We start from the raw sequence: 26,266 nt of genomic DNA on the forward strand, positions 1-26,266 counted from the left end.
TGTCAGGGACAAGATTGTGGACCTACACAAGGCTGGAATGGGCTACAAGACCATCGCCAAGCAGCTGGGTGAGAAGGTGACAACAGTTGGTGCAATTATTCGCAAATGGAAGAAACATAAATTAACTGCCAATCTCCCTTGGTCTGGAGCTCCATGCAAGATCTCACCTCGTGGAGTTTCAATGATAATGAGAACGGTGAGGAATCAGCCAAGAACCACTCGGGAGGAACTTGTCAATGATCTCAAGGCAGCTGGGACCATAGTCACCAAAAAAACTGTTGGTAACACACTACGCCGTGAAGGACTGAAATCCTGCTGTGCCCGCAAGGTCCCCCTGCTCAAGAAAGCCCATCTACAGGCCCGTTTGAAGTTTGCCACTGAACATCTGACTGATTCAGAGGAAGACTGGGTGAAAGTGTTGTGGTCAGATAAGACCAAAATCGAGCTCTTTGGCATCAACTCCACTCGCTGTGTTTGGAGGAGGAGGAAGGCTGCCTATGACTCCAAAAACACCATCCCCACTGTCAAATATGGAGGTGGAAACATTATGCTTTGGGGGTGTTTTTCTGCCAAGGGGACAGGACAATTGCACCGCATCAAAGGGAGGATGGATGGGGCCATGTACCGTCAAATGTTGGGTGAGAACCTCCTTCCCTCAGTCAGGGCATTGAAAAGGGTCGTGGTTGGGTACTCCAGCATGACAATGATCCAAAACACACGGCTAAGGCAACAAATCACTGGCTCAAGAAGAAGCATATTAAGGTCATGGAGTGGCCTAGTCAGTCTCCAGACCTTAATCCCATAGAAAATCTGTGGAGGGAGCTGAAGGTTCGAGTTGCCATTGGAGAGGATCTGCAAAGAGGAGTGGGCCAAAATCCCCCCTGAGATGTGTGCAAACCTTGTGGCCAACTACAAGAAACGGCTGACCTCTGTGATTGCCAACAAAGGTTTTGCCACCAAGTACTAAAGCACGTTTTTCGAAGGGATCAAATACTTCTTTCCTTCGTGGAAATGCAAATTAATTTATAACTCTTTTTGAAACGCATTTTTCTGGATTTTTTTTGTCATTGTTGTGTCTCACTGTTCAAATACACCTACCATTGAAATTATAGACTGATCATTTCTTTGTTAGTGGGCAAACTTACAAAATCAGCTGGGGTTCAAATAATTTTTTCCCTCACTGTATATTTAAAAATATATTCTATATAAACTCACATAATGACATATTTTGAATTACTTATCTTTCCTAACAGACCTTGGAGCATTACTGGGAAATAAGCACACAACACTAGTGCAGGTTTTTTTAAAGAACTTGTAAATGTTTCAACTCAAAATAAGCCTCTGCTGCAGCAAGACCTAGGTTTGCTATCAAAGGGTGCTGAGAGAGGCTTTTGCCTGTGTATCATATAACTCACTGCTTAAACACAATTGCTTGTTTCATGTGCTATAAGATTCAGTAGTTTAGGCTGTTAAGTCTGTGCTAATGCACTACACTGAATTACAAAAACACACAAACATATGATTCCGCTTTTTACTTACAATCGTAAGTAAATGAAGATCGAGCCCCTGAAGCATGCCGCATCATTATAGGAGGCATTCCTTTAAAAAAATAAGGTTAGGACATTACTACATAAATTATAAAATAAAAAGAGTTAAAATAAGTGCTTAAAATACTGCATTCAAAATTATTAAAAAGTACATGTACACTGGACTGACTGGTGCAAAAAGCCTGCACAGTGACAGGAATGAGGTTGGACTTACTATAATCTGTGGTGGACAAACACACAAAGAAAAAAGATAGAGACAGTTTTACAACACACCAACCATACCCTCCATAAAAATCCATGCACTGAGTAGTACAGGTAATTTAGTCGATGTTAGAATGATATAATTTAATGTTTTACTTACTTATTTGAGGAACGACGTTGCCTTAAAAACAAAGTTAAGACATTACAGCAGAGTTTTAAAGTAGTTACATGTATTACTTAAAATACTGAAGCCATCAAAATATGATTTTTTTGCCAAATAAACATGCAGATAATCTAAGGTTTACCACATAACGGTCTGAAGCCGCTCTTTCTAGATTCTCTCCTACCTGTGGAAAGGACACAGGTATCACAGCCTGAACTGCAGTTAATTGCACAACTGTACAATTACATTTAGTACAGTGCTTTTATCCAAATTGAACTTCCAAGTGACTTTGTAACTTTATGTCTTAGTGATCATCAGCTGTATCAACGGTATTTACTGTATTGTGATACACAGTATTTATGGAAGTATAAAAATTTATTTTCAGATCCTATTAAGGTTTTGACTTACTTTTTTTCGAAAGCAGTAAGGGATATGGAATACTTACGTTGACATGCTCTAAGAATCACTATCAAAAAACAAAACAAAACATATACTATACTCAAAATAGATAAAGATATTATATGATAATACATGATAGTGACTTAAAAAGTTATATTCTTTACACATTGTGTCTTAGCATTATTGTAATACAATCATTGATCATTGATTGATATAGTAAAGCAATGGGTCACACAAGTCTTTCATTATCTTTTGAAATAATACTCACTGGGTGCTGGAATATTTCTGCGCACCAGAGGTCCTTGAATCTCTTTACCATCACTTTTGCTGACAGCAATAAAGGCAGTGAAGGAGCTGCTCACTCCTGATTGGACGCTGAGCTCCACCACCTTCTCCTTCAACCCCCCAACTTGCTGTCCTCTGTGTTCTCTCTCCTCAATCTCCAGAGAGCGAATCAGAGTCCGAGCACCCAACCTGTGGACTGTTAACCTGCAGTAAGGAGTAAACACAGGTGGAGCTTCATATGTGTGACTACAAAATAAAAATATACATTATATTTAGCTTAGCATGTGCTAAGAGTCACATGTGTTTGATGAGAGCCTGTCTTACCCAGTGTCCTCTGCAGGTTGCAGACTGAAACGGAGCTGGTTCTGAGAGAGATGACCTGCCAGGTTGTACTTCACGGTCACACAGCCCTCTGCTGCTTCTGAACTCTGACAGATCAGTACAGTAGTAGAAACTATGTCTTTATTGTAATACTCAACATGATGACATACTGTATAAGTAGATGGTGCTGCTCCCACCTGTCCAGTGATCTGCGCATAAACCAGTGACCTCTGACCCTGGAAAAGTGCTGTGATTGGTGGAGAGAGGACAGTGACAGACACTCCTTTTGGTAAATCCCATGTGACTGAGACATCCTGCACAGCTGGCTGTAGAGCAAATCGCAGCGACTGCATCACCTGGTAAATAAAACATTTTTTAAAACTTAATAGATGCATTGAGTTTTTATTAATTGGAACAATGGCTTCTAAAAAAAAAAATACAGGTTTGTTGTTCCATTGATTGTAGAGCAAATCAAAAAGTGAAATAGTGCTGCCTCAGGTGACTCTGAACCAGCTAGTTAGGCTGACATTTACTTACCTTGATGCGCTGGGCATGCAGGGAATTGTTGGGTTCATCCAGATAAGATTTTGTGTGATTTATTATTATATAAATAAATACATTTAAACATTTCTTACTTTGGGTTGCATCCTGTCACCACCAGTGATGAACTGAGCATGACCTCCTCCTTCCTTGGCCAAATCATTAATAAGAGCAGTGCTGGCTCCTTCCCCAATCCCAAAGGAGAAACACCTACAATACAGTTATTATGTTTTTATCACACAGTAACACAACATGAACAGTGTTTGTTGTGTTGTTCTGTCTTTGTGGTTTCACCTGTGGGAACCTGAATTCTTCTTCACCAGATCTATAACTTCCTTGGTGTTTCCCACTCCTCCATCGGTAAAGACAAATAGCTATAGAGGAAGTTTTACACATAAGTTAGCACAATCCTGGAGCAGAAGGACAGTGTTATTATCATTTTACCTAAACAGTGTAACTTATTTTGAATGTGGTTGGATATGCAGCCATGTCTCTGTATGTGTGAGTGAAGTACTTGTCTTGGTTGATTGGGAATACAGGGCTGGCTGTAAATGTGTTCGAGGGGCTTAAGGATCGCAGTACCTCCCAGATTAGCTGTCATCTCCTCAACTTTCTTCAGAGCCTCCTCCATCGTCTTTTCACTGTACTCCACACTCTTACTGTTATCAGAAACACACAAACAGAGGAGGTCAGAAGGTGAATAGTTTTCCAGTGGTACGAATATATCTATACAGGCATTATACAGAAATTCATAGACCGAGTTTTTTGAAGTGTAACAGCAATAATTTCCATGTACATAAGCACTCCTAGCTATATTTACTATGTTGTAAGAATGTTGAATTATCCAGGTTTCTCCCCAAAAAATATCAATGCTCTGTCTCCTGTGGGAGCTGGCATACAATTGCATATACACAAAAAGTGATGTCAAAAACAGAAACATATTTCTATGTGCTCATGTAAAGTAGTGCTGTGCTGCAATAGTGAAACAGTTTTAGTTCATAAGATTTTTTTCAAACATGGTTTAATAAAAAAAAAAAACATGGATCAAATGAACAAAACAAGTGTTCAAGCACATGTGTCTATTTTCTGTCTAATAAATAAAACAAAAGATTTGAAATGGCACCTACTGGCCACCATACTCACGGGAAGATGTATTCATAGGTTGAACCAAAACTGTAGATGTTGAAATAGCAGCCCATTGGTAAACTCTTCAACAGGAGCAGTAAAGTGTCCTTAAAGAAACAGATGAAGGGTTAGTTAAGGCAGCTGTGTGAGAGGAAGACAAATTATTTTATGATAGAATCAACAATGGTTGATACCCTGGCACTGGAAATGCGAGTTTCTTCCCGCTTACTGCTACTGGTAGGACAACCCATACTCCCAGATCGATCAATTAAAAATACAAATTCTTCACATGACGCGACTGAAGACATCACAGCCTGAGGGAACTCAGGATACAGGCTCAGCATCACCATCAGATCACCCATCACAGTCCCTAAAACAGAAACAGAAAACAGAAAAAAAATCACAAACTTTCTCTATTGTAACATATTTTAATAATGAGTTCTTTCAAATATTTAACTAAATGTCTCTCACTTTTAACCAATAACAGTATTTTCAAACCACTGAACATCCTGTTAACAAAGTAAAAACTTAATTCATTTGCACTCACCAGGCTTGGCAGAGGCCTGTCCTGCCTCTACCACAGCAGTGGGCTGGTGGGCATCTGTGTAATAAATCAGCAGTTCAACATCTCTGTCAAACTTGTGTCCTGCAGCCAAATTTACCTATGGGTTATAAAACAGATAAAGTTATACATTTTGTTTTCAGTTCTGAGGAATAACAACATAAAGGCGCCAGGCATAAGCCTACCGTGGCCTGGGTTTTCTCTGCATTGAGGTACTGGAGAGGATCCAGAGAAGAGCTGGACTCTACTGTAGAGATTGGACGAGGACACGACACTCGAGCAGAGAAAGACAGACTGTAGGGAACCAGAGAGGCTGGAACAGACGTCACCTGGACACTGGCACCTTCACTTCCTGTAAACAAGATCAGACAGGTTAAAGATGCTGGAATCAAAAAGATATTAAACATTAAAAACTATTGTTTCAGCAGAAAGTTTGGATGTTTTCCTACCCTGAGGTTGGTATCGAGGGTTGAGCACAGCAGGGAGACAAAACCTCAGTCCGTCATCAGCCTGCACAGCCAGCTCAGTGACATACTCCAGCCTGATGGAGGCGCTCTCTCCTGGAGGAAGACTCCCCACACTCAGAGAAAATATATCTGGACTCTGGTCACTCTCCTCCAATAGAAAGGCCTGCTGACCGGAGCTCAGTGCATCATCATACTCCTCACGAGCCTGAAATACAGACAACAGATACTCTCTGTGTAACATTCACTATATTTACTGTTTTTATTTCCTTTATACAGAGTCAATGTTTTCTGTCCAGCTCACCTGCTGTTTCTCCTTCACCTCAGCTACAATCTGTGTTTGTCCAATGACAGCACTGAAATGACAAACAGCAGCATCTCCAGGTAGAGGGAAGACAAAAACTGCCTCTATTGGTTTGTCCTCCTTGTTCTCATAGAGCAGAGTGGAGACCACTGTAGCCACATGGTCCCTGACCTCCAGCTCCACCTCGATGCTCTTCAGAGGAACTGACCAAGCAACAAAACCATACAAAAAAGAAAATAATTAATAAAGACAATTTATAATATTAGTTGTAACTTTTTAAGTTTTAATTCAAAGCTCTACCTATTGACCCTGCTATCCCGAGATATAAATACATCTAATGTAGGACTGATAAAATAATAACAGTACATGAACAGAGAGAAAGATGTTTGCTTCCTATACTCACCTGGTTCCTTCTCAGGAGTCAACAGACCACAGCGGTTCATCATTGTACCTGTGCAAAAAAACAAACAGAAAACAAAAAAAAGCACATCGTATGAGTATATTAAAGGTGTGTGACCTATAGGCTTGTTTTGTTAGGAGAAACTGAGACATCTTGTCTTAGTGTTTTTTGTATTGTTTATTTAATGCTTGTCCATTTTTCTTTGCCTAGGCTGAACTGAGGTTGAGTGAGCATGTGGCAGGTCTTTCTGTGAGGCTCAAACTATCATCAGTGCTTCTTTTGTTCTTTTACTTTCACTTACAGTTGCTTTTCCCAGCAGTTGTTTTTATTTCTGTCTTTGATAAAAAGCAGCATCATATTGCTAAACCGTATTGTCTGGGTTTATTTTTTATTATTGTCATTTATAATATTGTGATACTGTAATCTCTAATGTATTTATTTTTAAACTGGAATTTAATTCCCTCTGACGGGAAAAACAGATCAAATGGGAACAGAGCACATGTGAAAAGGCAGCTGATCCACTTTAAAACGCTAAAAACATGAACCTCAGTGATTATAAATAAGGCAGGACAGCGGATCAGAGTCTTCTTGAACTACAACATAAAAACTTAGTACAAGTAAACTTACCTTTGACGACAAATGTTTACCGTCCGGGAAAACTGAAATGACAACTGGAGTCTGCAGAACAGGAAGGGTTATATCAGCTGACTGCCACGCCCACCAGGAAACTGCATTTCTTCACAGCAGCACATGTTGTATTTACACTAGATCCAGTATGAAATGACACAACCCTCCTTTCTCCAGGCAGTACAAACGTTTATTCATGTTTTATAGCTCATACTTCACTAAATAAAGGCTGAAAGTTTGTTATTTTTTTTGTCCATCTTCGCAGCCACACCCACTCACTTCCTCGGAAAGGTAATAAAAATCCGCATATTTGTCGGACATGTCATGCAGTTTTTGTAACTATACATGCAGAGATCACCGATTTCTCCAAATCACATTGGAACAGACAGAACAGGAGAAATACTGTGATCTCTATGATTCTGCTACACCTGAGGAGCATGCACAAAAACATAATTAAGAAATCCAGGATACCTGTAATATCCTGGCTTCAACTATCACCTTCATCCTGGATTATTGTCTTTCACGTTTGTAAGAATAAGAAGGTGCAGCTAAGTCAGGTGTAGATATCTGGGATAAGTGCGCGTTCACAGTATTGTTTAAAAGACCATATGTATTATGACAGAGTTACTTTGTTGTACATGGACAAAACTGTAAAAAGGAGCCGATATAAATACAGTTACCAGAATGAAGTGTAATTTTGTCCATTTATGTCAAAAAAAAAAAAAAAAAAAAAGACAAAACCTATTTTCTAGCAACAATTCCTTTTTTATTACTTCTAACTAGAACAGGGGTATTCAACTAAAATTTAAAGAGGTCCGGTTGCACAATATTTTTGGAAGCAAAGGTCCAGAAGATTATAATGTCTAACTATTTCCTGCGATATATTATCAAGTAGCCTGCATGTAGTCAATCATGTTTGGACGGCTTAACTCGCATTCAATTGGCCACTAAATAACTACCTTAAACATCCAAATAGCCGCAGTGGTTTAAAATGAAGGTGTCCCGATAGATTTGATATCAAAACGTTCAGTTTGGTCTGTAGCTCTGTAGCAGTGATTACCAAAGTTATATGTTATACTAAGACTGCCTTCCTGTTTGCTGTCTACTGTTTACAGTGTGACTGTGCTAAGCTCACTGGGAGCTGTCACTGGTCCTGACCTCTTTGCTGTCCTGCACAGTTGATGCTGAGATGCACAACTACACTCAACATTTTTTAACACTTTAATGCAGCAGTCCACAGAGAAATGTCCAGAGCTTTCCAAACGGCTCTGCCACAGGATGTCTGTTATTTCACCACAGTGAAGTTGGACTGAGTACAAAAGGACATCACACATGCTCACACAGATTTTTTTATTGCTTAATATGATAGTACCACTTTGTTGTGTATTATGAAGGCATTTCATAGAATGATTGGCATTCTACGATTAGCATCCCTAGATATTAAAAAAATAAAAAACATGCTGCTCTTACACTACAATGTGGCCGGCATTAATTTATATTCCAGATCTGCATGTACACCTGGACTAATACACTTTGACTGTCTCATACTGAGCTATTAATGCTCATTTTGTTAAAAGCATTGAGGTTGTATTGACTAATCTGCATAAAAAGCATCATATACTAAAGCCCAACAAGGCACAAACTTAAAAGACAGCAAATGAAAAGTGAAAACAAGAAATATTTCATTGTTACGGTATGCTATAATGTTGATAAAGTAAATGTTGCAGAATGGAGGAGATTTCCCTTCATTTAGATGAAACCTTTACAAACCCAGGGCGTCTTTTGGCACCTTGCAGCCCAACACTGTATTTCCAGCTTCCACACACTCTGTCATACATTGTGCTGAAAATAAAATAAAATTAAAAAAACAGGCAACTGGGAAAACAACTGGGAGTACACATGGTTCAGTGCTGATTGTTATGGCTATTACCGTTCTGAGCATGAATCCATGACACTGCCTTCATAGCCAGAAGCTCCCACTCTTCCTTGGCATTCGTCTTAAAACCATGAAGCCAGATCAGAGCCAGAACGGTGGCCCACACTTCCTGGTTGACCTAATTCACCAAATCAAAGTGGAACCATCAAAACCGGAAAAAAAACATGAGAATAAACAAAAAAAAAATTGAAGTATCTAAATAGAAAACACTGTATGGTGGTTCTGAACAGTTTCCGACATGTAAACATTATGAATGCAGCCCACAGATGCTTTTAGGAACTGCATGTTTTTTTGTTTTTTTTTGCTGTGATATACAACCCAAGTTCCAAAAAAGGTTGGATGCTGTGTAAAATCTACATGACAAATAACAAAAAATAAGTTTGGACAGATATTTACAATTTACAAAAGCAACTTACAAGTAAGGTACAACTGATCTCCTTGGGTTCCAGATGCTAACAGACTGTTGTTTAAAGAAAAGGGGACGCTACATTAAACATGTAGTAAACATGGCCCTGACCTCATTTTTGAGACATGTTCCTGCAAACATAGAGTGCATCAACTACATTACCCATTTTTTCATATATTTAAAATGTTTTAACATTTGATGTTTTCTACATTTATGTTCTATTGTGAATAAAATATTGTTTCAGAAGATTTGAAATATATTGCATTCTGTTAACATGCTGATTTTTACTCACATCCAAACTTTTTTGAAATTTAAGTTGTATATTTAGTTTGTAGAATCTTCATTTTCTTCCGTTTTTTGTTGTGTTGATTTAATTACTTACTAATTATTATTTTTCTTTTAGAGTTTTTGTTTTATTATTTTAATGAAACCCTCTTTAAAAGTTGTCCCATTATTACTGTTATTAGTGGGTTTTTTTTCCAATAACCCACCGATGCAGGCTTTGGCTTCTCCACCTCCTCACTGGTCTTTCCCAGTGCAGCAGCCAGAGCTGCATCTAGCAGCCAGCAGCCAGACGCCTTCTGGAGGGACACCAACTGCAGCAAAGGGTCTCTGGGGGGCTCCGGAGTACCTTAGAAGTGTAAAGACAAATTAATCTTTGTGTACTATTACAGTGCTATGCATTTGGACCACAGCTTTTTCACTTCTGATAAATGCTTGTGTATATGCAGTATATAGAACATGCTGATGTTTAGCAAGTTTGATTTGTAATATATTCATCATGTTATATTAACACATTAGCATTCTTACAACTGCTAATTAGCCATAAACACACAGCACAGCTCACGACAATGGTCATTTCAATGGTTTTGATGATATGTGGTCATAAACCAAATGACAGGACACATCATCATCAGGAAATTTTGTCCTGATAATGGTGCTACATGAAAAGTCAGATGATCACCAAAGTTATTACAATTGTCATATTGTCTACATTTCATGCTAATCCATACATGATCTGTCACCAGTTCTAGGTGTAATAATAATTGCTCCAAACTGCTTACCATGCATGGTAGATGGAAAATCTTGGGCACTGTCTAGACATAAACCCGAAGCCCCTGCTACTATAACATTAGGAGAAAAAGAAACATTACCAAAAAGCCGCAGCAAAAATAAGGAACTTACAGTGCAGAAAAAGAAAATTAAAATTTACTGTATAACTATAAACTTATACATAACCCCTGTAACAGGAACTATAGGAGAGCTTTGTATAAATATGATTTAGTTAGTTTAATATCTTTTAAAAATACATTCTATATACACTCATAATGACATATTTTGAATTACTTATGTTTCTTAACAGACCCTAGAACATCGCTGGGAAATGGAGCACATGACACAAGTGCAGGTTTTTTGATGAACTTGTAAATGTTTCAACTCAAAATAAACCTCTGTTGCAGCAAGACCTAGGTTTGCTATCAGAGGCTGCTGAGAGAGGCTTGTGCCTGTGTATCATATAACTCACTGCTTAAACAGAATTAGTGTGTGTCATCTGTGCTATAAGATTCAGTAGTTTAGGCTGTTAAGTCGGTGCTAATCCCTACACTGAATTACAAAAACACACAAACATCCTCTTCCGCTTTTTTACTTACGAGGGAAACTACATAAAGATTGGGCCACTGGAAGACGCCGCATCTTAGGAGACATGCCTTTAAAAATAAGGTTAAGACATTACTACATAAATTATACAATAAAAATAGTTAAAAGAAGTGCTTAAAATACTGCATTCAAAATTATTAAAATGTACATGTACGCAGACTCTACATTTACATTTGGTACAGTGCTTTTATCCAAATTAACTTCCGAGTGAACTTCTAAGTGACTTTGTCACTTTATGTCTTAGTGATCATCAGTTGTATAAATGGTATTTCCTGTATATCAATACACAGTTTTTATAGAAGTATAAAAAATCTTTTATAGATCCTAGTAATGTTTTGACTTAATTTCTTCGAAGGCACTAAGGGATGTGTAATACTTACCCTTACGTACTCCAAGAAACACCATCAAAAACAAACAAAAAAAAACATATACTCAATATAGGTTAAAGATATTACATGATAATACATGATAACAAATTAAAAAGTCTTATTCTTTATAATTGAAATACAAAAGCCTGCACAGTGACTGGAATGAGGTTGGACTCACTAGAATCTGTGGTGGACAAACACACACAGAAAAAGATAGAGACTGTTCTATAACACAAACCATACCTTACATAAAAATCCATGTACTGAGTAGTATAGTTAATTTAGTTGATGTTATAATTATGTAATTTAATTTTTTACTTACAAGGCCGCTTCATTTGAGGACTGATGCTGCCTAAAAAATAAAGTTAAGACATTACAGCAGAGTTTTAAAATAGTTACATGTATTACTTAAAATACTGAAGTCATTAAATTTTTTTTTTTTTGACAAATAAAGATACAGATAGTCTAGAGTTTACCACATAACATTGTGCAGCTGCTAGTTTTAGATCTTCTTTTGCATCCATCTGTGGAGAAGACACAGGTATCACAGCCTGAACTGCAGTTGATAGCACAACTCAACATTTACATTTAGTACAGTGCTTTTATCCAAATTGAACTTCCAAGGGACTTTGTAACTTTATGTCTTAGTGATCATCAGCTGTATCAACAGTATTTACTGTATATCAATACACAGATTTTATGGAAGTATAATAATTTATTTTCAGATCCTATAAAGGTTTTGACTTAATTTTTTCGAAGGCACTTAGGCATATGGAATACTTACCTCTACGTGCTCTAAGAATCACTATAAAAAAAAAACATATACACAAAATATATTACATGATAATACATGATAATGACTTAAAAGTCTTATTCTTTACACATTGTGTCTTAGCGTTATTGTGACACAATCATTGGTCAGTTATAGTAAAGCAATGGGTCACACAAATCTTTCATTATCTTTTGAAATAATACTCACTGGGTGCTGGAACATTTCTGCGCACCAGAGGTCCTTGAATCTCTTTACCGTCACTTTTGTTGACAGCAATGAAGGCAGTGAAGGAGCTGCTCACTCCTGATTGGACGCTGAGCTTCACCACCTTCTCCTTCAACCCCCCAACTTGCTGTCCTCTGTGTTCTCTCTCCTCCATCTCCAGAGAGCGAATAAGAGTCCGAGCACCCAACCTGTGGACTGTTAACCTGCAGACAGGAGTAAACACAGGTGGAGCTTCATGTGTGTGACTACAAAATAAAAATATACATTATATTTAGCTTAGCATGTGCTAAGAGTGACGTGTTTGATGAGAGCCTGTCTTACCCAGTGTCCTCTGCAGGTTTTAGACTAAAGCAGAGCTGGTTCTGAGAGCGATGACCTGCCAGGCTGTACTTCACGGTCACACAGCCCTCTGCTGCTTCTGAACTCTGACAGAGCAGTACAGTAGTAGAAACCATGTCTTTACTGTAATACTAAACATGATGAATACATACTGTATAAGTAGATGGTGCTGCTCCCACCTGTCCAGTGACCTGCACATAAACCAGTGACCTCAGACCCTGGAAAAGTGCTGTGATTGGTGGAGAGAGGACAGTGGCAGACACTCCTTTTGGTAAATCCCATGTGACTGAGACATCCTGCACAACTGGCTGCAGAGCAAATCGCAGCGACTGCATCACCTGGTAAATAAAAACATTTTATAAATCTTAATAGATGCACTGACTTTTTGTTTATTGGAACAATGATTTTTGACAAGAACATGTTTGTTGTTCCATTGATTGTAGAGCAAATCAAAAAGTGAAATAGTGCTGCCTCAGGTGACTCTGAACTGTCTAGTTAGGCTGACATTTACTTACCTTGATGCGCTGGGCATGTAGGGATTTGATGGGTTCATCTTGATGGAAATTGTTCAGATAAGAGTTTTTTGTGTGATTTATTATTATATAAATAAATACATTTAAACATTTTTTACTTTGGGTTGCATCCTGTCACCACCAGTGATGAACTGAGCATGACCTCCTCCTTCCTTGGCCAAATCATTAATAAGAGCAGTGCTGGCTCCTTCCCCAATCCCAAAGGAGAAACACCTACAATACAGTTATTGTGTTTTTAACACACAGTAACAGAACATTAACAGTGTTTGTTGTGTTGTTCTGTCTTTGTGGTTTCACCTGTGGGAACCTGAATTCTTCTTCACCAGATCTATAACTTCCTTGGTGTTTCCCACTTCTCCATCAGTAAAGACAAATAGCTATAGAGGAAGTTTTACACATAAGTTAGCAGAAGGACAGTGTTATTATCATTTTACCTACACAGTGTAACTTATTTTGAATGTGGTTGGATATGCAGCCATGTCTCTGTATGTGTGGGTGTATTACTTGTCTTGGTTGATTGGGAATACATGGCTGGCTGTAAATGTGTTCGAGGGGCTTAAGGATCTCAGTTCCTCCCAGATTAGCGGTCATCTCCTCAACTTTCTTCAGAGCCTTCTCCATCGTCTTTTCACTGTACTCCACACTCTTACTGTTATCAGAAACACACAAACAGAGGAGGTCAGAAGGTGAATAGTTTTCCAGTGGTACTAATATATCTATACAGGCATTATACAGAAATTCATAGACCAAGTTTTTTGAAGTGTAACAGCAATTATTTCCCTGTACATAAGCACTCCTAGCTGTATTTACTATGTTGTAAGAATGTTGAATCCAGGTTTCTCCCCAATATCAATGCTCTGTCTCCTGTGGGAGCTGGCATACAATTGCATATAAACAAATTGTGATCTCAAAGACTGAAACATATTTTTGTGTGCTCATGTACAGTAGCGCTGTGCTGCAATAGTGAAACAGTTTTACACCATAAGATTTTTTTTAAACATGGTTAAATAAAAAACATGCAACAAATTAATAAAACAAGTGCGAAAGCACGTGGCTATTTTATAATCTGTGTCTGCATTTATGTCTAATAAATAAAAAAAAAAAGATTTGAAATGGCACCTACTGGCCATACTCACGGGAACATGTGTTCATATGAGGACCCAAAACTGTAGATGTTGAAATAGCAGCCCATTGGTAAACTCTTCAACAGGAGCAGTAAAGTGTCCTTGAAGAAACAGATGAAGGTCAGTTAAGGCAGCTGCGTGAGAATAAGACAAAGTATGTTGTGATGGAGTAAACTCTTGTATACCCTGGCACTGGCAATACGAGTCTCTTGCTGGTTGCTGTTGTTCAAAGGACAACTCATACTCCCAGATCGATCCAGTAAGAAAATAAATTCTCCACATGAGGCGACTGAAGACATCACAGCCTGAGGGAACTCAGGATACAGACTCACCATCACTACTGGATCACCCATCAGAGTGCCTGAAACACAGAACAAAGACATGCTAATACAGGCCAATACCAAACCCACTGTTTTATTACGATACATAGAACTAATGTCTTCTTTTATCGTTTATTTCATTACATTAGCTTGAACATACTAAGTTTGTTAGCATACAGTAGTTACAACTTTGCTATTTTCCACTCACCAGGCTTGGCAGAGGCCTGTCCTGCCTCTAGCACAGCAGTGGGCTGGTGGGCATTTGTGTAATAAATCAGCAGTTCAACATCTCTGTCAAACTTGTGTCCTGCAGCCAACTTCACCTACAGCACATAAAATACAAACATAACTATGAATAAAGCTAAATATTTTCTTCTGAGTACTGAAGAACAACCACACGCAATAGACACGTTATTAGTCGACCTACCGTGGCCTGGGTTTTCTCTGCATTGAGGTACTGGAGAGGATCCAGAGAAGAGCTGGACTCTACTTTAGAGATTGGACGAGGAGACGACACTCGAGCAGAGAAAGACAGACTGTAGGGAACCAGAGAGGCTGGAACAGACGTCACCTGGACACTGGCACCTTCACTTCCTGTAAACAAGGTCAGACAGGTTAAAGGTGCTGGAATCAAAAAGATAAAACACATTAAAAATCATAGTTTCAGCAGAAAGTTTGGATGGAAGATCAGGTGCTCTCTGATCTAAAGACAGCTGCGACCGGTAGTCAGTGACTTGAAATCAAATGTTCTCTAGACACACTTGGCACCCTGTGTACAACCTTGTGTGTTAAATAATACTGTGTATATGAACACGTTCGGTGTGGACTAAAGTTAATATGCTGGCTTGTTTTCCTACCCTGAGGTTGGTATCGAGGGTTGAGCACAGCAGGGAGACAAAACCTCAGTCCGTCATCAGCCTGCACAGCCAGCTCAGTGACATACTCCAGCCTGATGGAGGCGCTCTCTCCTGGAGGAAGACTCCCCACACTCAGAGAAAATATATCTGGACTCTGGTCACTCTTCTCCAATAGAAAGGCCTGCTGACCGGAGCTCAGTGCATCATCATACTCCTCACGAGCCTGAAATACAGACAACAGATACTCTCTGTGTAACATTCACTATATTTACTGTTTTTATTTCCTTTATACAGAGTAAATGTTTTCTGTCCAGCTCACCTGCTGTTTCTCCTTCACCTCAGCTACAATCTGTGTTTGTCCAATGACAGCACTGAAATGACAAACAGCAGCATCTCCAGGTAGAGGGAAGACAAAAACTGCCTCTATTGGTTTGTCCTCCTTGTTCTCATAGAGCAGAGTGGAGACCAGTGTAGCCACATGGTCCCTGACCTCCAGCTCCACCTCGATGCTCTTCAGAGGAACTGACCAAGAAACAAAACCATACAAAAAAGAAAATAATTAATAAAGACAATTTATAATATTAGTTGTAACTTTTTAAGTTTTAATTCAAAGCTCTACCTATTGACCCTGCTATCCCGATAGTTAAATACATCTAATGGAGGATTAATAACATAATAACATTACATGAATAGAGAGAAAGATGTTTGCTTTGCTAAAATCACCTGGTTCCTTCTCAGGAGTCAACAGACCACAGCGGTTCATCATTGTACCTGTGCAAAAATACAAACAGAAAACAAAAAACAAAAAAAGCATGTAGTTCACGATTTGACTATATTGAAGATGTGTGAACACCTATAGGCTTGTTTTGTTAGGAGAAACTGAGACATCTTGTCTTAGTGTTTTTTGTATTGTTTATTTAATGCTTGTCCATTTTTCTTTGCCTAGGCTGAACTGAGGTTGAGTGAGCATGTGGCAGGTCTTTCTGTCATTTATAATATTGTGATACTGTAATCTCTATGATGCATTTTTTTTTTATTGCCAGGAAACATTTGCAGACCGCTGTTTCCCTGCTAGCTAATGAAGCGATAAAAAACTGGAATTTAATTCCCTCTGATGGGAAAAACAGATCAAATAGAAACAGAGTTCATGTGAACAGGCAGCTGATCCACTTTAAAACTAAAAACATTAATCTCAGCGGTTATAAATTAGGCAGGACAGCGAATCAGTGTCTTCTTGAACTACAATATAAAAACTTAGTACAAGTAAACTTACCTTTGACGACAAATGTGAACTGAACAAAACTGAACTGACAACTGGAGGCTTTCAACAAGCAATGAGACTGCAGAACACTACACTTTACACTAGATCTAGTATGAAATGACACAACCCTACTTCTTCCGCAGGCAGTACAAACGTGTATTCATGTTTAATAGCTCATACTTCACTAAATAAAGGCTGAAAGTTAGTTATATTACGTCCATCTTCGCAGACACACCCACTCACTTACCGGGAATCCTGCCTCTCATTTCCTGTCATGAAGCAAATCACAGCAAGAATAAACACTCTTGGGTTACCGATTTCTCCAAATGACAGTGGAACAAACAAACAAACAGAACAGGAGAAAAAAGTGCATAGTGAAGAACAAAACAATTTTTTCAATACAATATTTAACAGGTATTACAGGTGTGAAAAGCAACATAAATTACTTTTTTTTTTTTTTTTTTTAAAAAGGATGATGTGTTTGAACGATCTCAGCAGGGTACAGGTGCAGCACAGGAATCAGAATGATTTTGTCCTCTCTACTGTTTACAGATAAAGATTTACTGATGTAAAGCTTTCATATACAGGGTTTTGTGCATTCAAACGAAACTGCATGTTGTGATACGGAAGAGGTTAAGGTGATAGACAGATCTGTATGTGGGATCTGGCTGAGCCACTTGAGAAAGTGTGTGAGAAAATAGGTGAACAGGAAACCTTACCACCTACAAAGTAAGGTGCTCTGCATACAGAAAGTTTTTGCACACCTTCAATAGTTCTGTAGCTATGTGGTCAGTCCTACAGTACAGCTGAAACACTTTCATGTTCTGAAAAGCTCAATAGACGGAAAAACTTGAAACCAATTCTGGTAAAAAGAAAAAAAAAAGTGTGAGTTTTAGCCAGATGCACTAAAGACAACTGCAGAAGCATAATATTTTTACCTTAACAAGATACAATATTTTGCACTGGAAAACCAGTTTTTTTCTCATAAAGTAGTTGAGAAACATAACAGAGACAAAGTCCAGACACAAGGCCAGAGTCCAACACTATCTCTAACGCTGGCCATGGCAACTGATGTGCACAGGGGGGAACTATGGAGAGAGGAAGGGTAGCTATAGTGTGTGCAGTTGTGACAAGCAGTATTTTTTGGTGTTGTTAAGAAAGAGTGATAGAGGGCAGGGGGGTTGGGGTAGGCCTAAGTTGAACACCCTAGCTGGTAATATATGCAGCCCTATTGTGGTGATTCAATGCACCGTGCAATAATGGGTGGTAAGGAGGGGCACAAGGCTATAGGGGAGCTATGATGGGATGTCTTTTGCCTCACAGTGTACCCCCTTGGCTGAGAAACATACCCAGGACACTGCAGCGTTAACCAGACACTCACTCGAGCTCAAAGTGCTTCTTCCATTCAAATCTCAGTTATTATTTTTCTTTTCTTTGGAGCCAGACAGAGACAAGAGTCCAAGGGCAAATGTGAAGACTCAATATGTTTTTTTCTTAAGCACAGGCAGGAATGCTGTGAGCTCAGGCACGGTTTCTTTTGCTGACAGGTTGTGATGAAAGTCTACATTATTTTACGAACGTATATTTGTGGTGATCCTGTGACGTCTTTGCCAAATGCTGTGGTGACTGTGAGTGTAACAACACTGACAGGGTGAACTGAGGTGAGAACATTTCTATTTGTTTAGAAAGTTTTAGAAGTAGTTATGTAATAATATACAAACTATATTTTGAAAATATATATGTACTGTATAATAGCACAGACCTAGGTCTCAGTTATGAAAACAATCACTTAGTCTTAGTTTGAATTATTGCATTGTGGTAAAGGAGGAAGTTGTGCAACACCATAAGCTCTAGCTAATACATTGTACTTACATGCATCGTATGTTCATGTACAAACTAAGCAAAAGGCAATAAGTTGTTTAAAATGCAAATTATGAGTTAATGTTAAATGATATCAATTAACAATCAAAGTTCATTGATTTATACTTTCACACAGACTTTGTGTTAAGAGCACAAAGTCTGTGCTCTTAACCAGTCAGTGAATACTGATTTGCTGAATAGAGTCTGGCAGAGTGGCGAGAATAGGAATCATTGTCAAATCAAATTAACTCATACAAAGTGAACAATAGAGGTTAACTGGGTCAATTCATGTCCACCCATTTAACAAGCAGAATATACATGTTACATGGCAAAAATCATAAATCAGTCAAAAAATTAAATTAGTGATTAAATGTCATCACCTTTTTTAATGCAGGTAGGATGTGATCCACTCACCCTGTCATAAGGACAAAATGACACAAGACACAAGAGGAATCTGGGAACAGACTGGAAAGCAGATGAAAGGGTTTATTCTCACTTACCTGCTCCTCCTAGCTTTACCGTGCATGGGCTTCCTTCCCAACTTCTGGTCTCGAGTGCTAACGCTGTCCTGGGACTCGCACACACACCAGTACATCACCGAGCAGGCAATTCTCAACGTGACCCTGGAAACTTTGAAGGGCAGCAAAAAACAAGGAGGCCATGCAGAGGAATGGGTGAGCTGATGCTCGCAGGATATTAGCATATATCCTCTACATTCAGAATGAAGCACGACCAAAAAGCCTACTTTTAGTTTGTTAGAATGTTATATAAACATATTATCACCAAGGTCAGGACTAAAGTGAGCCAGCAATCAGATGCTTAAAGTTTCAGTGAATGCACATGATGACACCAAGCACTGAACTATATCTCATTCCAATGATGCTAAACATTTTTCTAATAGACCAGACTGGGGCGCAGCTTCTGGAGAGCAGTGGGAGAGGTAGTGAAGTCCAATGCTGCTATGGATTTCCTGAGCTCCACCAGGTCCGACCCTGTTTACCACTTTGACTCCGAACACATCGACAGTGCCACGTTGATGTTACGGCAGTTCTGGGCTCAGACTCTGCTCTCAGTAAGAGCCAAAGAGTACCAAAGTGCTCGTCACAGCTTGGGCCAGCTATTTCATTCCCTGCAGGTACACAGGCTCTACATTGTAATATTAGTTAGGAAGGAACTTAAAACTATAGAACATGTTTGCTGGTATATTATTAGTACACGTACACACACAGGTCATGCATGTGGATCGAGCTTTTCATTGTCATTGTCATTCTGCTTTCATGTATCTAGGGTAAAAGGATAAAGCTTTGTTGTTGTTGTTATGTCAGGATTTCTACAGTCACAGTAATTGGGTGGAGATGGGTCAGCGCTCCATTTACCTCCACCTGCTGCACCCAGAAGAGCCTGCCATCCCTGTTGCGAATGGTAATTCCTTTTTTTTTTTACATCTGTTATTATAGAAACACCCACCTTATTACCATCAAGAAGTGAACCTAGGGATGGTAAATGGCTCACCATAAAAACCACATAGTAGCCAAGATTTTATCAAATTCAGTATGACACGATTCTTCAAAATTTCAAATATTTATTTCTAAAATGTAATTTTCTTCTTCTTGATGCTTTCTATGGTTAATGCTTTTGTCACAATTTTTGGAAGCACTAATGTGGTTTCAAACAAAAGTACTCCACACTGACTTCATTTAAAGCTAAACTAACCACAGGAGAGGTGAATGGTTTGTTAAAGAAAAGGCCGAGCTATACAGACAACAAACAGTGAAAATGTGGATTATATACTACATACAGAGAGGATTATAGCTGTTAGAGTAAAAGGTCTACAGTCAAATAAGGTGACGTACAGAGGCAAGAAAAGCTGATAGGGCTTATAAACACCTAGAGTCTAAACCCAGGCTAAAGCATCATAAAGTGAGCTTGAAAAGAATGGAAACCCAATAAAAGCTAAAAACCTACCAGTGCAAAAATGATTTAACGTTTAATGGCCTTTTAAAACAATGATAAAGGAAACCCATGTTTTAACCACAGAGGACACGCCAACATGTATGGAGTGCTTCAGTGTCACCTGTCGAAACAACCTCCTGCCAGGATTGATAAGCACACAGCAAGAATCTCAGCTGCTCACTACTGGATACTTCAGTAGTTTCCCTCCAAAACCTAACGGTATGTAAATTATACAAATACATTCGAAAGAAAATCATTTTCTATATACACAATAAAGCCATAAGTGTTTTATTTTTACAGGCAAATGTAGTCATGGAGGTATTCTGGACAGTAGCCGCTACATAGAGGCCAGAGGAGGGATTAACAAGGATAGCACCTCACCTCTCTTCTCCCCTCACCATTACCTCCATGTTGAAGCTGCCACTTTGGCGACTGAGGCCACCTTGACTGCACTGAGGGACCTCAGAGACACCGTAGGCCACAAAACCTTCCTCAGGTCAGCTTCAGACAGGTTTACATTTATCTAAATAGCTAACATTAAGTAATAAACACGCCACAGCTTCCCAAGTAACATGTATTTAAGATACATTTCATTCCTTCCTCAAACTTCATTTCACAGGCTCTTTAGTGTGAAGCAGGTCCCTGCTTTAGTATTTGTCATGGACACCACAGGAAGCATGTTCGAGGAGATCAGTGCTGCTCGATTCAGGGCTCATTCCATCATCCAGAATCGAGCCAACAGTCCCGGGCAGCCTGGCACTTTCATACTGGTGCCCTTCCATGACCCAGGTGAGGGCACAGATGTTTCTGAGCAATCAGGAATTTAAAAAGGTTTGTACAAACACACTGTAGAGAGGGAGCAGGTTGTGCCACCGTGTTTCTACAAGAGCTCAGAACAGACACTGGCTCTAGAAAAGAAAATTGAGCATTTTTATTTTTATGTCTTAGCTTGAATTTGGTGAAGCTATGGCTAGAAATGTATCTGAAGATACTTTTTCACTTATTTGTTTACATTAAAAGTTATTGTATTTGTCACATTGTGTTTTTAACTTGTTCACTCTTAATGATGTATGATGTGTTTTGTGGGTGGACAACTGAGACTAGAATGGAACTAGCAGAGGTGAGAGATGTTAAAGTTCAGTTTCCTGAAGCTATGGGTTTAAATGAAAGTGACAGAATGCAGAGCAGGTGAGTGCAGATAGACAGTAAGCTTAACCTGAGATTTATTTAAACAGATCTATTGTTTTCTGCAGCTGTAGGACCAGTGTACGAGACTGATGATCCAAACCAGTTTATGCAGTACATGGAGAACCTGCTGGCACTGGGAGGAGGAGATGAACCAGAGATGTGCCTCTCTGCCGTCCAGGTACAAATAAATACTTTTTGTTTAGTTACAGTCATGATAAAAGCTCCAGATCTGTGCATCAGAATGTAAACACTCCCCGATATTTCCCACCTTGTTTTGTGATTTCAGCTGGCTCTCACTCACAGTCCACCACTGTCAGAGATCTTTGTTTTCACTGATGCCTCCCCTAAAGATGCCCATTTGTTTGATGCAGTGAAGGCACTAACACTAGAGAAACAGAGCAAAGTAGGTTTAAAACATCAAGGGCATTTCTAAAATAAAGGTTACATTGTCTTGAAGTATTGTGTGCAAGCATTTAATGCTTATAATGACGGGGATAATGACATCCTCTATGTATTAACTAATCTACCTAATCTACCTTCTGATTCACTGCCACAGGTGACATTTCTCCTTACCGAAGACCCCTCCTACTCAACAGAGAGCAGAGGGAGAAGGAGGAGGAGGAAGAGGAGAAGAAGGGAATCTTTGTCTCCTGATCGTTTCTCTCTCTACTCTTCTTTGTCCTCCCTGTCAGGAGGTCTGACAATTTTCACCACCAACTCTGACATCCACAAGGTCTCTTCTATAGTGGAGGACAACACAGCGTCTGACAAGGTACAACATTTTACAACATTTTACATAGTTTTTTGGCAACTTGGAGGCAGTCAAGACAAAATGTCAAACAAGTCAGCGTGTATGACAACAGCTTCCAGTTAGAGCTGCGCCTGAGGGGGGGTAATGGTGGTGCCAGAGATCCAATACAAAAATGAATGACTGTAAAACCAAACAGTGATTTTAAAAACACAAAAATGCTTTGTGAAGGTGTGGAGAACTGGGTTGTTTGCCACTGTTAATGCAAATTTTTATGTACAAATTCTCATGTGATTTTTTACATATAAAACATAAAGTAGCAGTATTTATTTATTGATCAAATATGCTACTAGTAAATTAACTTTTTCTCTTTTTATATCTTTTATCATTAGGTGACCCTTCTTCACGTGAAAAGTGTCCAGGAATTCATGTCTTCCCATACCTTCAGAGTTGACACCTCAGTAGAAAACATCACTCTACATGTCACAGGCATCCTGATAGAGAGTATCCTTACCAATCCTTCAGGTAATTGTACAGCAACAAGTTATGTGCTATACAGTTAAGTAACACAAGATTTTCCATTCTGTGATCTGCTGCCTATAAGCTGTAGCTTGTTCTTACCACTATTCTTTCTTGCAATTGATAATAAAAAATGTTTATCTTCCTTTTCTTGTTAGAGCAAAGCCAGTCTCTGCTGAGCGAGAAAGGCCCTCTAGCACTGTTGGAGCATTTCGAGGGTCTGTACCGGATTAGTCTGCTTCCTCCTATACAGCCAGGCCAGTGGAAACTTCAAGCAAAGAGCAAAGGACACTTAACATTCAAAGTAACAGGTAAAATTAAACATATTAGACACTGAGACACTAATACATAAATACTGGAATATTATTTTACTGAACTGGGACTGTGTCATGAAATCTACACCCTCAGGTGACAGCAGTGTAGACTTCCTGTATTACTTTGCCACTGTAAACAATGAGACACACCCTGGTCTGGCCAGAGTGGAGGGTAGTCCAGTAGCAGGTGAGGGATTGAGACTGTTTTCCTAATATACAACATTAAGTCTCACTCTCAGGAATGTGTCTGACATTTGTCTTTGTTTCTCTTTTAATTCTCCAGGCATCTCTGCCTTTCTGGTGCTGGCTGTAACAGGCCTGTCCCCAGATGAGGAGGCATCTTTCAGTCATGTGACACTTCTGGGAGCTGAAGGGGAGAAACTTCAACAGGTGTGGCTAAATTCCTCTTCCTCTTCATCAGCCTACGCCGTCGAGGAACTGGTGGGCTGGGTGGACTCTGTTCCCCGAGTTCCTTTCTGTGTTCGCCTTACGGGACGAGACAGCAGAGGAAACAAGCTGGAGAGGGTTTCCACGGAGATGGTGCAGCCCACACATGTTCAGATACAGGTAGTGATGCCAAACCTGAACTTATCCACTATTACTAGCTAAAAAGATTTGTTATGAGTAAATAAAATGGTCTTTGGCATTTTTCGTTGTGTTTTCTTTTTACTGAAAATAATGTAAAACAAAACCTACCAAACTTTTGGTTAAACTTCATTTTAAGCCTTATTCATTTAAATTATGACTTTTGCTTGACCTGTATATTTGTCTTAGTGCAAGTGAATTTTCCAATTCATACCGTTTTGTGGGATTGTGATAATCAAACCTGCTTTGTGTCTTTTCTCTCCAGGTGTTGTCTGCTCCCCGTTTGGTACCTGGTCACGGCACCACAGTGGACTTTGACATCCTGAACCACGGCCCAGCTCGATCTCTCAGTTTGACTGCTGATGATGACTGTGGCTATCTCCATACAAGAAGTCCTCAAACGTAACGGACAAATAAATTAATTAATAAATATTATTTGCCATTCAATTTATTTTATGTCCTCACTTTGCAGGTATTAATTACAATATTAAAAAACAAAACCTGACTTCAAGACAAAACCTCTTGAGGAATGATTTCTCTAAGTAAAACTATTAGTGTGGCTTGTGACACTGTAAGCTTTTATCAGCTAAATTATACATGTGAGAAAGAGAAATTCTAGTAGAAAAACTTTTAGTCAGAATTGTGTTTTTATCTCTCAGATTCCATGTCGCAGAACAAAAGTCTTTCCGTGGCCAGGTGGACCTCCACACTCCCGCCACAGCTCCAGCAGGAGCGACTGTCACTCTTACACTCACTGTGCGTGCTCTCGACTCTCCAGACTCAAATTACGCAGTGGCCTACCTGACTGTGGTTCCACCAGTAAGACCATCTGTCCATTTTAATGTTTTATGTTAAAGTAATAAATTCATCTCACACTACAATCAAACATTTTTTGTGTGTATCTACCACTGATATGACTTTTTTCGTTGTAGAATCCTGACACGTCGCCACCATCCTGCTCTGCGGCAGGAGGGCCGTCCGTGTGTCCTTCCGTTTGCAACGAGTCGACCTGGACTATATCTCTAGTTGTGTCAGACAGCGGGCGCTCTGGCCTTGCTGCTCTTCAACTACAAAAGGGTGATGGCATTCTGACTTTACTCCACAGCCCCCCACCAAGAGAGGACAGTCTGGTAGAGGACCAGCCTGGGGCACACAAGGACAAGATAACCAATGCTGGACCATACCACCACCACCATCAGTACCACAATGCCAGGCTAGAGAAAGGAGCCCCCCCGTTGAATGTCTCTGAATGGGTACCGGACTCATCCCAGCCACTGTGGGTGAGGTACACGTCCAGCTGCTGTTCCACTCGAGCAGAACTCCTGGTGTGGGATGCAGCTGGAAACTTGAAACGCTGCCACATCATGTCTGGTCAGCAGAGGCAGCAGAGAAACACGGACACAGAAGTTAGTGGCACTGGACGTTTTGGACCCGCTGGCATAATGTTCTGGTTGTTAAGCCTGCTGTGGTGTCTTCTGTTTTAGGTGAATGTGACTACAATTCCCTGATTTATAGCGTGTCCTTTTTTGGAGGACAACATTTAAAAACAATGATTGCACTTAATGCAGAGAAATTGTGTTACTGACATTCTTGTAGAGAGTGCACTGAATAAAGGAATGATTCATTCTAATACAGGTGTTTATAATTAGTTTTTTTTTTCATTTGATTATTTAATTATGAAGAATTAGTGGGAAACAACATAACTATGCAAGTGGAGCAAAGTAATATAAATAGAGATTGTCATCTCTATTGTGTGCTAGATCTGACTGAAACAAGATTTGAATTGATATTTACAGCACTCTCACAATGATGCCTGAATGTCTAATGGTACCTGTATGTGGTAAAGAATTTGTAAGAATATGTACACAGACGTCATGTGGCCAAGCATTACATGCAGGAGTGGTGCAACTTGTTTAACTTCGCATTACATGACTTTTCACAACATCGGGAAACTAACCAAATGTGACTTAACAATGGGATTTTGTAACAGTTCCTTCTTTCATACTCATGTAAGGTTGTGCAAATTAATTAAAGAAAATTATTTTGGGCCTCTTGTGACATGCAGTAGTACTACAGCTTGGAAGCTGTGGAATAAATCATGAGGAGGACTGTTGAACCACACACGTTATAGAAAATGCAGTCATTGCTTCCTAGTTAAAAAGTGCATATAAAAGTGAGAATATAAAAGATCAATGAATATCAGTTGTGGGAATAACCTACTTGGACTTTTCAAATCACTTGTTTAAAGATTGGAATTTATGTTGAGCCTGGAGTTAAATTTATAACTCCACTGAGAACTTATTAACTGGCAGTAGCTCATTCTATGACACAGAATTAGTAGCGCATATAAAGGCAGAGGAA

The 26,266-nt window shown here is 39.3% G+C and overlaps 2 protein-coding genes across 12 annotated transcripts in view; one reads left to right on the forward strand and one right to left on the reverse strand.

The window, feature by feature from the left end:
* LOC113148437 (von Willebrand factor A domain-containing protein 5A-like) overlaps window positions 1–16,952 on the reverse strand; it is a 42,157-nt gene extending 25,205 nt beyond the window's left edge. For 4 of the 11 annotated variants that reach the window (XR_003297441.1, XM_026340184.1, XM_026340178.1 and 1 more), the window contains exons 1-19: window positions 6,939–7,011; window positions 6,315–6,362; window positions 5,912–6,114; window positions 5,593–5,815; window positions 5,329–5,495; window positions 5,129–5,243; window positions 4,776–4,951; window positions 4,600–4,688; window positions 3,971–4,115; window positions 3,751–3,830; window positions 3,552–3,666; window positions 3,114–3,272; window positions 2,920–3,023; window positions 2,579–2,799; window positions 2,357–2,377; window positions 2,054–2,095; window positions 1,909–1,929; window positions 1,762–1,767; window positions 1,540–1,599 (exon numbers count right to left, since the gene is read on the reverse strand). Coding sequence is in view for 7 of the 11 variants with exons in the window: in XM_026340184.1 (XP_026195969.1) it covers window positions 1,540–1,599; window positions 1,762–1,767; window positions 1,909–1,929; window positions 2,054–2,095; window positions 2,357–2,377; window positions 2,579–2,799; window positions 2,920–3,023; window positions 3,114–3,272; window positions 3,552–3,666; window positions 3,751–3,830; window positions 3,971–4,115; window positions 4,600–4,688; window positions 4,776–4,951; window positions 5,129–5,243; window positions 5,329–5,495; window positions 5,593–5,815; window positions 5,912–6,114; window positions 6,315–6,357 (1,990 nt within the window). In the remaining 4 variants the exon portion in view is untranslated. Of the gene's footprint in view, window positions 1–1,539; window positions 1,600–1,699; window positions 1,768–1,908; window positions 1,930–2,053; window positions 2,096–2,356; window positions 2,378–2,578; window positions 2,800–2,919; window positions 3,024–3,113; window positions 3,273–3,551; window positions 3,667–3,750; window positions 3,831–3,970; window positions 4,116–4,599; window positions 4,689–4,775; window positions 4,952–5,128; window positions 5,244–5,328; window positions 5,496–5,592; window positions 5,816–5,911; window positions 6,115–6,314; window positions 6,363–6,938; window positions 7,012–12,286; window positions 12,508–12,625; window positions 12,730–12,822; window positions 12,982–13,274; window positions 13,390–13,473; window positions 13,554–13,680; window positions 13,826–14,312; window positions 14,402–14,485; window positions 14,662–14,828; window positions 14,944–15,047; window positions 15,215–15,477; window positions 15,701–15,796; window positions 16,000–16,200; window positions 16,249–16,750 lie in introns of those variants that run through there. The other 7 variants (XR_003297440.1, XM_026340160.1, XR_003297442.1 and 4 more) reach the window with 5 other exon arrangements.
* A 1,162-nt stretch (window positions 16,953–18,114) lies between these two features.
* vwa7 (von Willebrand factor A domain containing 7) lies at window positions 18,115–25,917 on the forward strand. The gene is made up of 17 exons (XM_026364380.1): window positions 18,115–18,399; window positions 18,993–19,272; window positions 19,500–19,733; window positions 19,924–20,020; window positions 20,636–20,770; window positions 20,852–21,047; window positions 21,171–21,340; window positions 21,805–21,917; window positions 22,026–22,142; window positions 22,296–22,511; window positions 22,880–23,012; window positions 23,165–23,317; window positions 23,415–23,507; window positions 23,604–23,887; window positions 24,171–24,307; window positions 24,565–24,724; window positions 24,838–25,917. The coding sequence occupies exons 2-17, from the start codon at window positions 19,030–19,032 to the stop codon at window positions 25,387–25,389; spliced, it is 3,033 nt and encodes a 1,010-aa protein (XP_026220165.1). The 5' UTR covers window positions 18,115–18,399; window positions 18,993–19,029; the 3' UTR covers window positions 25,390–25,917.
* Window positions 25,918–26,266: the final 349 nt, after the last annotated feature.

This window comes from Anabas testudineus, chromosome 13, assembly GCF_900324465.2.
Source record: "Anabas testudineus chromosome 13, fAnaTes1.2, whole genome shotgun sequence".
NCBI lineage: Eukaryota > Metazoa > Chordata > Actinopteri > Anabantiformes > Anabantidae > Anabas > Anabas testudineus.